The following is an 18213-nucleotide window of genomic DNA, read 5'->3' on the forward strand; positions in this document are numbered from 1 at the left end:
ATCCCCTTAAACACAAAGTAGGTTTTAATATTGCTCATTGTGTACTTCTGCTTTCTATATAATGGTTTTGAGTTAGTACAAGCAGTAAAGGCTAAATACAACACAGACGGATTGTGTATAAAATAAAAGGGGTGGGCCATATTTTTATTTTTTTTTTAAACATCACCTGAGTCTGGGCTAAATCGAGAGAACGTCAATCAAAGGCTAAAGCCTGTGCGAGGCGTGCTGGGAAGGAGCTTTAGATGGCGGATGAGCCTTGGGAAGGGGAACCCGTAGAGCTCGTCGACAGCACTTCTCTCTCAACTTTGAACTTTAGAGCTCGTTTTCGAGGTTATATTTTAAAACGTTAGGTTAATCTGTGTTTTATGTGAATATAGAAGTGTCGCATTGTTTTTGCGGTTTTATTTCTTCGAGAAAATAGACTGCTTTAGCGTAGTCGTTGTTTTCTGTGCCTCACACTGGCAGCCATGGCTGTCCTCCATTTTTAGTGCACTGCGCGCGGCTCATGAGAAACTCCGCTCTCTGTTCAAAGGGCCATTGTTACTTTTCTTACATTATATTTTTACACTTTGTAACATTTCGAATCGTATTATAATCCGGATCTATCGAGATTTCTGTACGTTTTTTCCTTTTGTTGTCGGAGTATAATAAGTTCGATATTTTTATTCCGGCGGTGGATGCTCCCTACATGTATTTCCCTACCTGTCTGTGGATTAGGTATGTGTACGTTGCAGGTTTTTGTGCGATCGGGTCTGTTTTGATTCTTTTAAAGATGTTTTCAGTCGTCCTTTGTCTTGATGACGCAGTAAGAATTTATGCATGTGGGATCTTTTGCATTAAAAGCCTGAACTCGTTTGTTGCCTGGAACCCCAAGCCGGGTATCATTTAATTCACAGTTTTTAATCTCATATTTCCTATTTAATATTTTTTTTTTCGGTAAACGTGTCACGGTTGCTCATTTTCCACTTACGAAGCAACAGGGGACTTTTTTGCAGTCCTGAAACCAAAAGCAGGACTGATTGGACTTGCATGATGGTTTCACCCCCTCTCAACTTTTGACAGTTTAATACCGAGAGTAAAGATCATCGTTATCTGTGAAACACCGTAACCATGTTGAAGAACAAGGACAAAAAGGAAGGAGACGACGCTTCGACTCAAAGCAATGCTTCGAGGTACAATCCCATACATTTTCATTAATTGTTCTTTACACTTTGTTTACTTGAATAGCTATGGTTGATCACTTGTGCACCGATTTTAGCTACAGTTTCTGTGAAATGGCATGGCTTCACATCATTGACCTTGGCATAGTAGAATAGCCACACCCTAATTTTTTTTACTGGCATTTCTGATAGTTAATCCCTTCTGTTTAGGCCTGTGTACAGGATCGATGTATCCAAACTCCAATGTCTCCATTTTCCATTCAGTCAAATCACAAGGCTTCTCATTTTCAACTTCTTTTGTGCTATGACCTTGTCTGATTACTTTGCACTGCATTGCACCATTTGTGCTATTTAAACAGGTTTTTGTTCTCAAAACAGTAACTTAGATTGACATTTGTTTGATAGTAAAATGATCTTAGACATTGCACACTGGCTTGCTGTGTTGTATGTCTGTGGGTATTTTTGATTGAATAAGACATGCATTTGTTAAGGTATAATGTGCATATTTATGCAATATAATAATGCTGTTAATATTTTTGTGAAACAGTGCATAATTTGAAATACTCTCAAAGTAAAAAATTGGTTGTTTTAAGGTTTTGAATTTATATTTGTAAAAGTTCAGTGAACTCAGTCATTTATATTGAGGACCTACTGTCTTTCTGTCAGATATGTTTTTAAATTTTTGTTCAATATTGATGGATGGATCATAGTTATTCTCTTTTTTTTTTGCAGAATATGTAATAACTAGTGATCAGGCTGCATATATTTGGTCAATAAAGGTGGGGTTTTGTGTGGGTTTTATTTATTTATTTATTTTTTAATTAATGACTTTTTTTTTTAATGTCAGTACTAGTATGAGAGAGTCCTACAGTGTCCTTGTTCTGTTCTCATCGTGGTGGGTTTTTTGACCTTTTCCATCTTTTAAGTGTTAAGTTATGCATTATGAAGTAATCAAAGCCAGATTTTTTTTAAAATGAAATTAACTGATGCTGCAATATTTAGTTATTACTGAATTACAATTATTGTATAAAAATGTATGTGTATGTACATTTACTCAGTCTGTCTACTGCTATGTACAGTTTGTGCCCAGATACACCACCTAGCCTCATTCTCACCCCATGAAAAAGGTCTAAAAATGATCGCTAATAAAGGGCTTAGTTCTATTACAGCACATTGCAAACGGGGGAAAAAAAAGGATAGCGGTGATTTGGGGTAAGCTAGTTAAGTACTAATCAACTGTGCATAGCAATAGAATGGATACAGTTGATCAACCTTTTGCTACAGTGTGCTACTGTAAATTGTTTGAGGAAATGATCAATATCCAGAACCAGTACCACTGTAGTGCTATACCTCAGCTTTTTTGAAGTTATGTGACTTTCAGATTCTGCATTTGACATAGTTTGAAAAACATTACCCAAGTGTTTGTGGATTTTTCATTGTAAATACAAGTACCTTGATGTAGGTGTGAATTAAAAACTACAACCCCGATTCCAAAAAAGTTGGGACAAAGTACAAATTGTAAATAAAAACGGAATGCAATAATTTACAAATCTCAAAAACTGATATTGTATTCACAATAGAACATAGACAACATGTCAAATGTCAAAAGTGAGACATTTTGAAGTTTCATGCCAAATATTGGCTCATTTTGAAATTTCATGACAGCAACACATCTCAAAGTTGGGACGGGGCAATAAGAGGCTGGAAAAGTTAAAGGTACAAAAAAGGAACAGCTGGAGGACCAAATTGCAACTCATTAGGTCAATTGGCAATAGGTCATTAACATTATTGGGTATAAAAAGAGCATCTTGGAGTGGCAGCGGCTCTCAGAAGTAAAGATGGGAAGAGGATCACCAATCCCCCTAATTCTGTGCCGACAAATGGTGGTGCAATATCAGAAAGGAGTTCGACAGTGTAAAATTGCAGAGTTTGAACATATCATCTACAGTGCATAATATCAAAAGATTCAGAGAATCTGGAAGAATCTCTGTGCGTAAGGGTCAAGGCTGGAAAACCATACTGGGTGCCCGTGATCTTCGGGCCCTTAGATGGCACTGCATCACATACAGGCATGCTTCTGTATTGAAAATCACAAAATGGGCTCAGGAATATTTCCAGAGAACGTTATCTGTGAACGCAATACACCGTGCCATCCGCCGTCGCCAGCTAAAACACTATAGTTCAAAGAAGAAGCCGTATCTAAACATGATCCATAAGTGCAGACGTCGTCTTTGGGCCAAGGCTCATTTAAAATGGACTGTGGCAAAGTGGAAAACTGTTCTGTGGCCAGATGAATCAAAATTTGAAGTTCTTTATGGAAATCAGGGACGCTGTGTCATTCAGACTAAAGAGGAGAAGGGCGACCCGAGTTGTTATCAGCGCTCAGTTCAGAAGCCTGGATCTCTGATGGTATGGGGTTGCATTAGTGCGTGTGGCATGGACAGCTTGCGCATCTGGAAAGACACCATCAGTGCTGAAAGGTATATCCAGGTTCTAGAGCAACATATGCTCCCATCCAGACGACGACTCTTTCAGGGAAGACCTTGCATTTTCCAACATGACAATGCCAAACCACATACTGCATCAATTACAGCATCATGGCTGTGTAGAAGAAGGGTCCGGGTACTGAACTGGCCAGCCTGCAGTCCAGATCTTTCACCCACAGAAAACATCTGGCGCATCATAAAACGGAAGATACGACAAAAAAGACCTAAGACAGTTGAGCAACTAGAATCCTACATTAGACAAGAATGGGTTAACGTTCCTATCCCTAAACTTGAGCAACTTGTCTCCTCAGTCCCCAGATGTTTACAGACTGTTGTAAAGAGAAAAGGGGATGTCTCACAGTGGTAAACATGGCCTTGTCCCAACTTTTTTGAGATGTGTTGTTGTCATGAAATTTAAAATCACCTAATTTTTCTCTTTAAATGATACATTTTCTCAGTTTAAACGTTTGTCATCTATGTTCTATTCTGAATAAAATATGGAATTTTGAAACTTCCACATCATTGCATTCCGTTTTTATTTACAGTTTGTACTTTGTCCCAACTTTTTTGGAATCAGGGTTGTAGAACGAATAGTTTGATTTTCTCTTAATGACTTGAGTGTGCAAAAATTCTAAACACCGAGTGATAACTGCTTAATAGATAAGTAAACGCAGTCTGTTACACTGTATTTGTTTTAAATATTCAGGTTACTGAATTAAATAAAAAAGGTGGATTAAAGCCATTTTGTGAAGGTATCAGATGTGAACTTGGCTAAAACATGGGTGATGTTTTGCATAATTTCAGTAATCAATATTACAGTATTATATGCAGTCCCGATGTGCGAGAATACGGTGTGAAGATCATGTAGACTGGTCTTGTACATGTGTATACCACTGGTCTACTGAAAAGTTAAATGTTGTAAACTAGAATAAACAAAACACTTTAATCTGTTGAGTGATGTTTATGTAATTAATGGATAATGTTTTTCTCCAGAATCATGTTCGAGGTACAGAGTTCGTCAACCAACGTTTATTCTGGACTTTCCTTAAGCTAGGTTATCAGTGATTTTATTATTTAACTAGAAAAGTTTATACACCTATTGGGAGCAGAAGTTGTGGTGTGGGATTATTTTTTATTTTTTTAAATCGTGGTGTCAGTAGGCCTGTAAAAATCATCTGATTTGAGCTGAAATTACAATTTATTAGCTAAAAATATTAGGTTGCCCTAAATTAACATCGTCGTAGTTTTAAGATGCAAGATTCTTAGTCTGGTATCAGTTAATTTTTATTTTATATCCAGTTAAATCTGACACTCGGTCGTGAGGCTCATGCTGGATAATGGTGTCCGTCTGTCTGTCCATCCATCTATCTGTCTGCATTAAAAAAAAATTGCCTTTAACTTGGGTATGCCTGCAGATACATTGTTTATACAGTATCTACATCAAAACACAGTCACTAATGTCTTGACTAAGAAGAGAGCAGTTAGATGGGTGTTTGACCTTCAGCAAGGTGAGCGCTAGTAAGCTCTTGGCAGCCATTTTCTGAGCACATTTCTCCACATTTAAAGTTAGACAGAATCCAGTTCTGACATTTTTAGATGTAATGCTTTCATTTATCTTGTATGCAGTATGAGAGCTGTTTCCAGAAGAAAATGGAGTATACCTTTCTTGCCATATAAATGGTATCATTAAATGTTTGAAAGTCCACTTGAACACCACAAAATGGCTCTTGCTTTGTGCTGCATAGCTCATGCGAGTTGCACAACATTACATAAAAGGTGCATAGAACTACAGGAAGAGAAACTAGGAAGTGCTGTCGAGGGCAGAAGTTCGTTTTACTGAATTTTGATTGGTCCTTTCCCAGCTAGCAACACGGCAGCCACTCCTGATTGAGAGGGGTTAAGGCTGCCCCCTGACGCATACACCATATAAGGACAGTCTGGCTGTCTTGGCTGCTTTGTCAGCAGCTGCAGTGCTTGCTGTGGTTACCCACACTGTGACAAATATTTTTGCCCGTAAAGCTTAAATAATTAGCAAAACTTAAATTAATTAACATTAATGTTTATAATCATGATAACTGTTAGGTTTTTGGTAATTGAAAAAAAAAAAAGTAAAAATTTAAAGTTCACTGTGCTAGTAACAATAATAGTGATTTGGGACTGTGTTTATTTTTATTTTATTTTTTGTTCATCTCAATATTCGTATTTGCATGTTTGGTCTCACCAATTTTGCCTATAATGAGCAAACCAGTTTTTGTTTTTTCTACTTTGTAATTAGTTGCTAAAATTGAAATTTTACTTCCAAAATATTTATGCTGATTAGGCTCAGCCAAGTTTCCACTTTATCTGTGTTTAATGGTAGAACATTTAATGTAATTTTTCCATTTTTATTCCTTAACGCTGTCCGTTATTAATTAAAGGTTCAAGAAATTGTGCTAATTTTTAGTAAATATCTATACAGGTCAGTGCTACAGTCCCTACACTCTGCCTTGCTTGTCACACAGTAGGCTTTTGAGGTTGTGTGCAATATGCAACTGTCCTATTGTGCTGCCTAACTACTGCAGATGGATGTCATCACCTGTGGCTTTGAGAGGGAATAGAAGGGGGAGTGACCAGACATGCGTAATGCATGCCATGTACATGTTGCTTCATTACAGAGGAAAAAAATAAACAGAAAATGGTTAGAAGTCTGCTGTAGCTGCAGTCACTAGCATTAGCATTTATTGTGTGTGGGGGGGGGTCGTCCCCTCCCCAGAATGCTGTAAAAATCTTGGGGTTATAGGTAAACAATGCAAGTGAATAACTTTTTCATTATGAAATGTAAATTAAATTATATAAACTGCATGTGCTCTGTGGTGAGAAGCACCGGAGATACTTGTTGAAGTATTGTATAGTAAAGTCACCCTGAAAAAAAACATGCTATTTAATTTTCATAATTTAATCCTTGCTCATGTTTTGACAGCAAAGACATTCATAGCAGTGCTGAGACCGGAAATTTAACAGTGGATGGGCCTGGGTAAAACAAGGTAGGCATGGGCTTCAAAAGAAAACTGAAAGTAGACCGTGAGTTGAAAGGCCATCACTTGAGAGGTTTTGTTCATTTGGCCCTTTTTTTAAATTTAAAAAAAAAAAATTATTTATTTTTAAATACATAGGAACACGTTGCCACAAAGACGGCAGATTAAAAAACGTATTTCAGAAATTCTATAGGCTTAACATAAACGCAACAAAGTGGCCCTCACAGAATACACCGATTGTTTACCTAAGCAGCTAAACACATCACACCTCACACAAAATGAAACATGATCACAAAATGGGCTGAAAAAATTATAGGTGTTTTTATACTGCTGTTTTACAAGTCCTTTTGACATTAAAGTGTATGTAACGCTTTAAAATTAATATACATTGTTACTAATGACCAAAATGAACTAATAAAGTGTGGGGGGGGGATAATTATTTATTTTATCAAGCACAAAACTGTAGATAAATCGCGGATCCTGGAAAAAGGCAGCCTTGCCCCAGGGCTAATCTCACATGACCTCACATGTGGAACCCTGGTTATCTGGGTCATTTCGGTTCATTTGACGCCGTGCTTGTTTACTTGCTGAAATTGGATATTGTTGGTGGAATCTTACAAAAATAATGACGTGAAAGCTCTGCATTGTGTTTGGATGTTCAAATCCATATACTACAGGACATTTCAGTTCACAAATTTCTGAGAAATGACACGAATCTCAAGTGATAGTGGGTGAAGTTTGTGCAAATGAAGTGGGTAGATTTCGTCTCCCCTACTCATAATAAATCTGATTCATCAAGTGTTCATCACCAGCAGAATGACCACATGGGAATTATTGGAGCAAAAGGAAACCCATTTATTTAATAAATGACGTTTGATCCGACGTTTGGACAGTTCGTCGGTTCCCGTTATCTCGCACGCATGCGCACACAGTGCACCAGACGCAGGATTATGAGCAACATTTACATGCTCACGACATCCAATCTTATCATATCTGATGGACTTTAATAAGAAGAAAAATGCACGTGCGTTGGGGTGGGTAAAAATATCTATACGGCAATATATCGCGATACTTTGTCTTCCGCTTCAATATCGATACTCAGTTTGAATATCGATATTTTTTCAAATAATAAATCATGTTTCAGACGGGTTGTAAATCCAGTACGACTTCCGCACCTTCGCTCCGCGAGGTGTCGCTGTGCCGCTACCTCATTGCAAGGCACTCTTCGTCTTCTCTTTTTTCCCCAGCGGTTGCAGTGAGGAAAAAAAACAAGCAAGCATGGCTGTTAACATAAACCTGGAGACGCCGCCGAACTTTAAGGCAGATGTTTGGAGGTACTTTGGATTCCAAAGGAAAGGAGAAAAAAACAGTGAGCTGGACAAAGAGTACGCACTTTGCAAAACCTGTTTCGCTCCAATTAGATATTCAGGTAACACAACAAACTTGCGAACTTACTTAGCACGACGCCACCCCGACATATTAGCTCAGCTGGACCACCGAAACCCGACCCGAAGCAAACTACACTGGACAGCGCCAAAGTCCTCCCGTCTACTTCAGTGATGTGTGACTTACTGTAACTGTGAACTTAATTTTGTCATTTAAGGCCAAAGGCAAGAAGCTGCACTTTATTTTGCATTTTCAGTTTGTGTGTGTGAGACACTGCATTTTATTTTGAGTATTTACTCTAAGTTCAGAAGAAACATGATTCACTGAGGTTTCAATTCAGTTTCAGTGTGTGGACACCGACCCACACTGCACTTTGTTTCATAATTGTGCTCAGGGAGACTAAGATGCACACTGCACTTTTCAATGTGTTTCAGACAGTGTGTTGTTCCTGCAAATATGTTGTAACTTGCGCTTGTATAGTTACAATAAAATGGCATGGATAATTTGAATTACATTGTTTTGACTCAGTTTGTCCCATGAATTATCGCTATCATCTGATGTACATACAACTCGGATTTTAAGATGCATAATGCATTTTACATTTTTCAGTGAACTATGTAGAATATCGCAGTATATCGCAAAGTTTTGATATTGCAGTATCGTATCGTGTATCATATCGTGAGGTCCTTGGCAACACCCACCCCTAATGCGCGTGCAATTATTAACTGAAATGTATTAAATGCTCTGATTGCGATATTGCAAGACTCAATTTGTTTTTAGTTTTGTTCAGGAAAACATGAAAGGTAACCACTGCGTTCTGCACATGTCTGTCTGTCTGTCTGTCTGTCTGTCTCTACATCTCATGCACACGACAGAGGAAGACTGTGATGAACTGGCAGTTTTTCATCTTGGGGGCTCGAAAAGATAACCGTTTACTCCGGAATATCCTTGCTCTGGTGTGGCTGCCCACTGCTCTGAGTGTGTGTGTGTGTTCACTGCTTCAGATGGGTTAAATGCAGAGGATGAATTTCACTGTGCTTGAAGTGTGCATGTGACGAATAATCATCTGCCCCTTCATCCAACATATAAGAATCCCAGTCACCACCAGAATTCTCTCCAAAACGTGATTCCATATTGAGACTGGTCTAACCATTCCTGCGCACGTGAATGAAATTGATGCCTGAATTGTTACACGTGTGACGTCATGCACCCCTTGGGGATCTTCCGGTTCAGTCTCAGCAGATTTCGTGAACATCGGCTGATCTTATTGATTTTCCATCAATTTATGGCCTTTTGGATCAGCTGTGGTTTGAAAACACATGGCCAATCAACATAATGATTATTGCTTTGTACAAGGAAAAAAGTGCAGTTTAGGGGCATTACATTTCACTTTAAAGCCAACTACAACATAATTTTCAGTGAAATACCGGTTATAATTCTTCACAATGACATAGCCGCACAGCCAGCCTATGTGAAATGAAATTGTGCAGACAGACACAATATAAAAATATAGCTGCAAATGGTGGATGATTGGGCTATCACCAGGTAAACACGATGAAAATTAAGAGTGGTTATTTATTTATTTATTTATTTTTCAAGGAAGCATGCAAAATGCCTCCCGACATCAGTGAATTAACAACACTGCTAAGGCATTCTATCCACATAGACTAACATGGTGAACCCTTGTTTGGAATGGGGTTCAACTTCCTGCTGTGCCTTTGATTTATATATGTGGCTAAATTATGTACAATTTCTTAATATTTCCCAGCAACACCACACGTGCCCAAATCATTTGCTGAGGTATTGGCAAATGCACACACATTGCTGTTGAATTCACATTTGTGTATGTCTTTAGACATTATAAACATCAGTGTTGCCGTTCTAAATAAGTACATAAATACAAGAAGGAGAACCTTTTAACATGTAAATCTCACCATGCTCAATGACTGCATACACTGATGCCTAATATTTACTCTTCACCTGCTCATGTAATCGGCAGTTGCACATAACTTCTTTTATGTGCTGTGTAAATATGCATCTGATTTTTTTTTCTTTACTTCATGAATAAGGGTAAAATGCATGTAATATCTCATTTTCAGACATTGACTTTGGAAAGCAGTGGGATATATGCAGAGCACAGTTTTGGTATGTTCAATGTCCAAGTGTTTTGTGCAGTTTAAACTTCATGAGCTGGTTTATGACGCCTTCCTGTCCTACTTGTGAAGAATGGTGATTTTCATATACAGTACCAGTCAAAAGTTTGGGGACACTAATTTATAGTAGTGTGTGTACAAACTGTAGCAGATGCAATTAATAGGAGTTGTGCTGTTACCTGAAAAGTGGAGAGCTATATGTAGAGCTTGGGACAGAGCTGCTTCTCTTGGGCGGCACGGTGGTGTGAGTGGTTAGCACGGTTGCCTCACAGCAAGAAGGTTCTGGGTTCGGACCCAGCGGCCAGCGAGGGCCTTTCTGTGTGGAGTTTGCATGTTCTCCCCGTGTCTGTGTGGGTTTCCTCCGGGTGCTCCGGTTTCCCCCACAGTTCAAAGACAGTTAGGTTAATATGGGACGGCCTTGGGCTGAGGTGCCCTTGAGCAAGGCACCTAACTCCCAACTGCTCCCCGGGCGCTGTTAGCATGGCTGCCCACTGCTCTGGGTATGTGTGTGTGCTCATTGCTCACGTGTGTTTTTGTGTGTTTTCACTGCTTCAGATGGGTTAAATGCAGAGAGGAAATTTCACAAGTGTATGATGAATAAAAGTTGTGCTTTTCTTTCTTAAAGGAAAACAAAACTCAAAAATAAACGCCGTTTACCGATCACAGCAAGTGCCCTGATGTGCCCCTGCACATTTAAATTAAAAATAACTTTTAAAATGGATAGACTGTTATGATGTTGCTGAAAATAAACTTACCTGGATGCAACCATTTGCACTGAAACCAGATATCCGCCTGTGACATAGCTGGTTCACTAGTATACCGTTTGCCTTTGTGAGACAGAGCCATCAAATAAAGGCTTCTAATTAAAAAAAAAAAATCACTGGGTCTGTCTGTGTGTTTCACTGCTTCAGATGGAAAAGAAAGAATTGTAATGTATGTGTGACAAAGTCTTCTAATTCTAAAAATCTAATCAGAAATTTTCTGTAACCACGTGATCTTTACTGGCAACAAAAGATGTGAATCAGCAGACTTCACTTTAAAGTTTAAAGCTCACTCGGCTAGATAGTGCATACGCAGTACTGATGCAGATACTAATAAACAGCCCTGTTATAGTAATGTGATTCTTGCCGTCTAAAAAGATTGCTTTTCTCAGTGAATAAAAACAAACAAAAGCCTGTCATGAAAATACTTTTATTGTTCTCAAAAAAACCCAAAAACACTGCGAGCAGTGAGCAATGGAGTTTGTAGGCAGCAAAAAGGCTTCCCAAGGCTATGTGTCTGACCTCTGTTTACTGTGTACGCGCATGTGTTTGTTTTTTTTCCCCCTACTGTTTCAGCGATCGGGCATATTTTTACAGCCATACGCTTGACACTTGAGCATCTTCAGGGATGTTTACAAAAATTTAGGGGTGTATGTATATTTTATTTATTTTTATATAATAATTTTTTGTCAACATCTCTGAAGATGCTCAAGTGTCAAGCGTTTGGCTGTAAAAATAAGCCCGATTGCTGAAGTGGTGAAAACACACAGGTAGGTGTGTGCGTGCGCCCCCCCCCCCCCCCCCCCCCCAGGTATGGGTAATGTGTAATCAAGTTGTCCCCCCCGGACAACCTGTGCTATTAGAATATGTATGCTGCATTGAGGTCACTTGAATATGTAAATAGTTGTCTCGTCTCGTCTTCTTCCGCTTATCCGGGACCGGGTCGCGGAGGCAGCAGTCTAAGCATGGAAGCCCAAACTTCCCTTTCCCCAGACACCTCGGCCAGCTCCTCGGGAAGAACACCGAGGCGTTCCCAGGCCAGCCGAGAGACATAGTCCCTCCAGCGTGTCCTGGGTCTTCCCCGGGGCCTCCTCCCGGGGGGACATGCCTGGAACACCTCCCCAGGGAGGCGTCCAGGAGGCATCCGAAAAAGATGCCCGAGCCACCTCAGCTGGTTCCTCTCGATGTGGAGGAGCAGCGGCTCTACTCCGAGCTCCTCCCGAGTGACTGTGCTTCTCACCCTATCTCTAAGGGAGCGCCCAGCCACCCTGCGAAGGAAACTCATTTCAGCCGCTTGTATCCGCGATCTTGTTCTTTCTGTCATTACCCAAAGCTCATGACCCAAAGCTCATGACCTGTCTGCCTTGGGAAACCCTACCAGGGGCATAATGCCCCCGACAACATAGCTCCTAGGATCATTCAAGCACACAAACCCCTCCACCACAATAAGGTGGCAGTTCTAGGAGGGGGTAAATAGTTATATGACTATAAAAAAGTGGAAATTGAATCTCACAGAACTTTAATCAAATCACACAGAACAGTCATGATAAAGGTTTTTGGCTTTTGAAAATTGTTCTCCCAATCCTTGGCGATTGGGGGGGCATTCCAACCAAAATGCAATGCAAACTATACATTTTTGTCAAAGAAAGTCCTTCTGTTTTTCATTTACAACAAACATTAATTGTATTAGGTGGTGTCCTATATAATAATAGTAATTAGTAGTATTACCCCACTATAACAAACTAAGTTTGTGTCCCCCGCCTTGAATAACAATGAGTTGGAGTCTTAAAGTGCTCGTCTTACTAAAATAACCTCATAAAATACTGGGTTTTCTGTGTGTGATATGCTCAAGTAGGTTGTAAAGTTCACCAATAAATAAAAATTGGTTCGAAAAATAAATTTTTTGCATCCGAGTTCTGTTCTAAAAATCACTAAAAGCTTGTCTGCCATTGTTTGATCGCAACGATTTATAGGTCAGCGGCGCTGCGTGTGTGACGTCATATGTACCACTGCCGCCTTTTGTGTCATGGCGTGCGGTCTTAACTAATTCTTTTGAAAAAGATGACGAAAGCTACAGGGGGATTGTACATAAGCATCATAATTATATTATTTTATGTTTTTATTTTAGGTGCCTATAGTAGGGAATATTGAGTGCTGTTTTATGCCGCGGTCCCACAACACCAATAACTAATAACTGTAACTATGACTATACCTGAATTTAGTTCTAGTCTTGAGCAGTCACACCACAACTATAATCCTGACCATTGGTTTTCGTGGGAAAATGTAGCGGTTGTATGCTGTTTGTGTGCACACCCGGTGCACTCAGCAGCAAACAATATCCGGCATCATCCTCTGCTGATGCAACAAGGATGTACAAAGATGTTCAGGATAAATAGCATGTGCTCAGACAATGCCACATGTGAATAATCACCTGATTTGGTCAGATGTTATATCGGCTCAGGTTTAGGTCTGGAAAAATCGGTCCAGAAGCAATTTCACAAATCCCGATAAACCCAGGCCTGGGCTATAGGTATCGTTATCGGTCTGGTGTGACCACCAACCACAAAGTTCAGGGGACCGATTTTATTTATAGTTATTGTTATAGTTGTAGTTATCGGTATCGTGGGACCGTGCCTTTAGGCACACCAGATCCATTACATTCCATTACATTTTTTTCTCTCCGTGCTTCCACGGAAGGCGGTCACATTTTCTGCTCTCCCTCTCCCTCCTTTTTTTTCCCTGCTTGTGCTTCTGTGTCTTGTCTTGTCTGCTGTACTTTTTGAAGAGACTCTTCCTGCATTACTTTCTAAACTAAAAAAGCATGGAATTGATAAACTGGTCTCCTAACGAAATTGACACAGTTTTCTCGACGAGAAGTTTGGGTTCGGGGGAACCCGTTTGTCCTGCCGGAACGTTGCGGCTGGTTACACGATGGACGCACGGGAGCGGTGGCGGGTCATGTGCCTGGCGGTACTTTCTGTGGAGGACATTGAAGATATCTACCTATTCGGAACCATGATTACAGGACTTTTGCTGATTGGATTAGGCATTGCCCTGGTATATCGAGGAAATCAGACAACGGTGACAGCTGTTCAAAGCCCCACAAAGCTGCCCGATATGATTGGAGTGGTGGGCAAAGCTGTTGGCACTCGGACTGTGGACTTTCAGAACTTTAACCACAAAATGGTTATCTTGGAGCAGCTTTCAGCTTTGCAAGAAATGTTTTTCGGAGATCAATTTGAATAGAATGGACGGAATGGACAGATATGGACGAGCGGTGAGGATGTGCAAAGACTGCGTCTGGAAAGACCAAACAGTTCATATCTTATCGACATTCGGCGCCCTGAGACAGAACCGGCCTTGGTTCAGGCCGTTGCTAAGAAAACATTTCCCCCTGAAGGTCAATGCTGGGAGAGACACTCAAGGCCTCTGCATGCTCTTGCGACAAGGCTTTCGCAGATAGCTTTTCGCAGACAGTTGTAATTTATCGTTGAGCGGGGAGTAATAGGCGTGCGCGATGTTATTCACTGCCACAACGCAAGGGGGCGCGAAGTTGCGAAATCGCTAGGAGTAGTTGGTGGGTGTGGTTAGTGGAGTGTTTATCCTCCGGTTACTTATGACTAGAACTGGAGTCGTATAGATGTCCGTACTTCCTCGATCAACCGCTCTTCGTGCTGCTTCATCTTCGCTCGTGTTTTTAAAAATGGTGGTCGTGAAAACAAACCAAACCGGGAAAGTAGGGAAGTGGAAGTGCGTGTACAGCGGATGTAGAGTGGACCAATCAGAGCCCTCTTGTCTGCGACGCTGTCTGCGAGGCTTCTGCGGTGGTCACAATTTTTTGGGAGGTGCGCGCAGAGTGTCTGCGAAGGTGGGGGGGCTACGCAGACGCTGTCTGCGACGCCATCTGCGAGGACTGGGTTGTCAGCATAAATTGGCCTTCATTCCTCGCATTCCTCTCGAACTCTCCGCAGTCGCCATTTTTACCCCCAGTGTGACAAGCGGGTGCGTGACCAGCGCCTTCATGGCTGCAGGAGCGGACGGCTGCTTGCTTGTGCTGGATTACCTCCTCCCCTCAAGTCCCGTGTTTAAAGTGTACCTGTGTTGTAGTTGTGCAAATGCAAAGTTTTTTTTTTAATGTTCCCACACTGTACTCCTGACAGGAGCATAGTGGGGGGGTGTTTTTTTTTTTTTCTTCCTTATCTCTCCTTATGTTGTGTTTCCTTTTTATCTTTATCCCTGTCTTCCTGTCTTGTCTACCCTATGTCAATTGTATGTTGTATATGTACGGACAGGTTGACGGCTGATTTCACTGGTACATGTGACTAGCGACAATAAAGGGCATCATCATCATTTGAAGACAGATTAAATAAAGGAAATAAAAAATAACACACACAAAGAAATAAAACTTGTATTTGCTGAAACAGTTATTGGAGAATCAACCATAGCTTTAAATGTATTCACCCAGTTGCTCTGATTGACTTGTATTTGTTTCCTTTTCTTTTACTTTGTTCCAGCCTTTTAATTTTGGACCGCAAAGCTTTCTTATCTGATTTCAGAGTTAGGCAGTTACCACACTGTAAATTAGAGGAAAGAGGTGTACTAGATGATGATGATGGCTGTCTTGTTAAGTTGGAGTGAGAGTTGCAAAAGTACTTGAGAGAGTGGTGTAAAAATCTTTTGCAGTTGCAGAGATATGGTGATTGATTTTTACTAAAAATCACACTGACCTGACGAACCCACCCACACACGCGCGCGCACACCTAACATAGCACAAAATAGTCTACATTGTCCTAATTAGTACTGTTGGAACCAGAAAAGGTTGTAGCTTTATGAGCAGCTTAGTTTTGGAGGTTGACCCTAACACACTCCTGGCTGCTGCGCGCTTGCTGCACACAATGCATATGGCACAACGTGTCGCACGCTTCTGCCGGTTTCAACGCTGAAGGTGCCTAATACAAGCTTGACACTTGCTGTGCGGTGAACTCTTTGGGATGGCACTTCTGACTTTTGTTTCCAGATCATAGGAGCTGCTCTGTGTACCAGACATCACTCAAATCCTTCTATGTGAAATTTGTCTCACACATTTATCTTTTTCAAAATGTGTGGAGCAGACACCAGACCGTCCTGTCCGTACAAATCAAACCCGTTCCTTCCGTAAGTGTCCTGCCAACTTTGGGCTATGATAGATCAAAATTCCACTCTCTTTAAATCTGCTGCACTTGAAAAGCCTTGAACGACACACCTCTTAGGAGGCATGCTTTGGTTTTAATTTTGTTTTGGAATAAAAAATATTGTTCAAAACATGCTTCACTTCGCAAAGCAGACGAAGTCAGAAATGCCGCAAACATTCAAGTGTTGCGCATATGGCGTCACTTCCTTTGAACTAACAATAACTTGCCAGGAATACATTCGTGTAATGGCGGACTCAAGGAGCCAAACTCTACCGGCTAAATAGAACGTGTTCCCGGTCTCGTTTTAAAATACAATTTAGGTAGTAAATTATTTAACATGTCTAGTTTTACAAAGTATGATTTCCAGGGGTGATATCATTTTCATAAGATTAGCACTTAAATTATATATGTATAAAATCACTGAGCCATGCACTCCTCTTCCCACTGGAAACAAGCAATAAGTAATCAAGTTAATGCATGCTAAAGGCATAAAACAAAGATTTAATGAGCCTTGCTTAGGTGTCGATCAGTAACAACTATTGAGAATGGTGATCACTGACTTCAAAAAATCCCTTAAAAGGTCTTTATTTTACAAGGTAAAAGCAGTTTTACACGAGACGTTACTCCATAAGCATTGTTGTCATGGCAGGGCTCGAAATTCGCGGTGGTCCGGTCGCCTGAGGCGACTTAATTTGTCATTTGGCGGGAAATTCCTGTCACTAGACAGCCCGGCTGGCTAGTTGAAAATAAAAAATATATATGAAGTGAAGATTCAGACACACCATCAACTAAAGCCGCCACATATTAAGCGTGTGCCGTGTCTGTGTTAATCGATGTATTTATCGGCAGGACGGAAACTACCGAAGAATTCCGAATCATATCGTGTACGAGTCAGGCTGTCGGTTTTTTCACTACTGCGCATGCATATAACGCATCTCGTTGAATATTGCGGTAATCACGTGTAGTATTGGACCAGGTGGGTGGAGCACAGAAGCACGGCAGGCCAGAACTGAGTTCTCAATGAACTATTTATTGCTAGCTTTTCAGCCTTTTATCACTTACCAGCCACGCGCGTGTGCACACGTGTTCTGGTTGGGGAGAGCTCCCTTTCTCTGCTCTCCTCTCCTTTTAAAGGGTGCGGTCACTGGGGAAGACACACACAGGTTAATCCCCATCAGGTGCAATGATTCCACCACTTACCTTCCCTGACTCCACCCTCCATTCACAGACCGACACTTGACCACGCCCCCGCTATCACATCACATTATCAAATTCAATAGATGTGGCCACATTATCGCCCATTTAAACACGTGTTTTTGTTGTTTACATCTACATCTGATAAAGCTACATTGCGATGTGGAATTTTCTGAAAGGTGTACAGAAACCGCCAGAGACGGGGACAAAGCGACCTCGGTCTGAAGAGGAGAAACGACAAAGGACTTATAAGCAAACGTGGGAGCAGGGTAGGCCTTGGCTGCGATACGATTTTTATGGAATAATTAATTTTTTTCAAGTTGATTCCTAGTCAATATGAAGCTCCTAATGCTTTCTCTCTCCTAAATGGTTAAATACAGAAAGCATGTTGGACATATTTTGGGTGCTATAGTCATGATAGTAAGTATATTTGCTTTCAATACTCATACACCAAGTTGCCAGGTTTTCCAATATATTATTATTTGTTGATATTATATTATGGTGCCCTGTGTTGTTCTCATTTATGTATTTAACAACAGTATCAAAATACTCGGGTCTTGAAATAAATGCACATTAGTCATGAACAATGGTAACTACTCTCTTTTTTGCGTTATTTTTGACAGAAGTAAAATTCATACATGAACAAATTTTGGCGAGTTGATTTTTCTGTTTGGCTAGTTACTTTGGAAGGTAACTAGTCCGGCTGGCTGGTGAAAAAAAAAAAAAGAATTTTGAGCCCTGGCATGGGTACCCGTTTTCATGTCTGTGTGCTCTGAGCACATGCATGCAGCGCCATTATGACCTAATTACCATGCAGCTGTTCCGGATTGGAGCACAATCACAGCGTGTGCTTTTCAGGACTCCCTAAATACACAGATTTTGTGAAGT

General features: G+C 40.6%; 1 protein-coding gene across 1 annotated transcript in view; it reads left to right on the top strand.

The window, feature by feature from the left end:
- The first annotated feature begins 78 nt into the window (after nucleotides 1-78).
- Nucleotides 79-18213, top strand: part of chd2 (chromodomain helicase DNA binding protein 2) — a 221237-nt gene continuing 203102 nt past the window's right edge. Inside the window, exon 1 of the mRNA XM_060924378.1 lies at nucleotides 79-1172. Coding sequence (XP_060780361.1) covers nucleotides 1111-1172 — 62 coding nt within the window. The 5' untranslated portion in view covers nucleotides 79-1110. The remainder of the gene's footprint in view (nucleotides 1173-18213) is intronic.

Source organism: Neoarius graeffei, chromosome 6 (assembly GCF_027579695.1).
Source record: "Neoarius graeffei isolate fNeoGra1 chromosome 6, fNeoGra1.pri, whole genome shotgun sequence".
Lineage (NCBI taxonomy): Eukaryota > Metazoa > Chordata > Actinopteri > Siluriformes > Ariidae > Neoarius > Neoarius graeffei.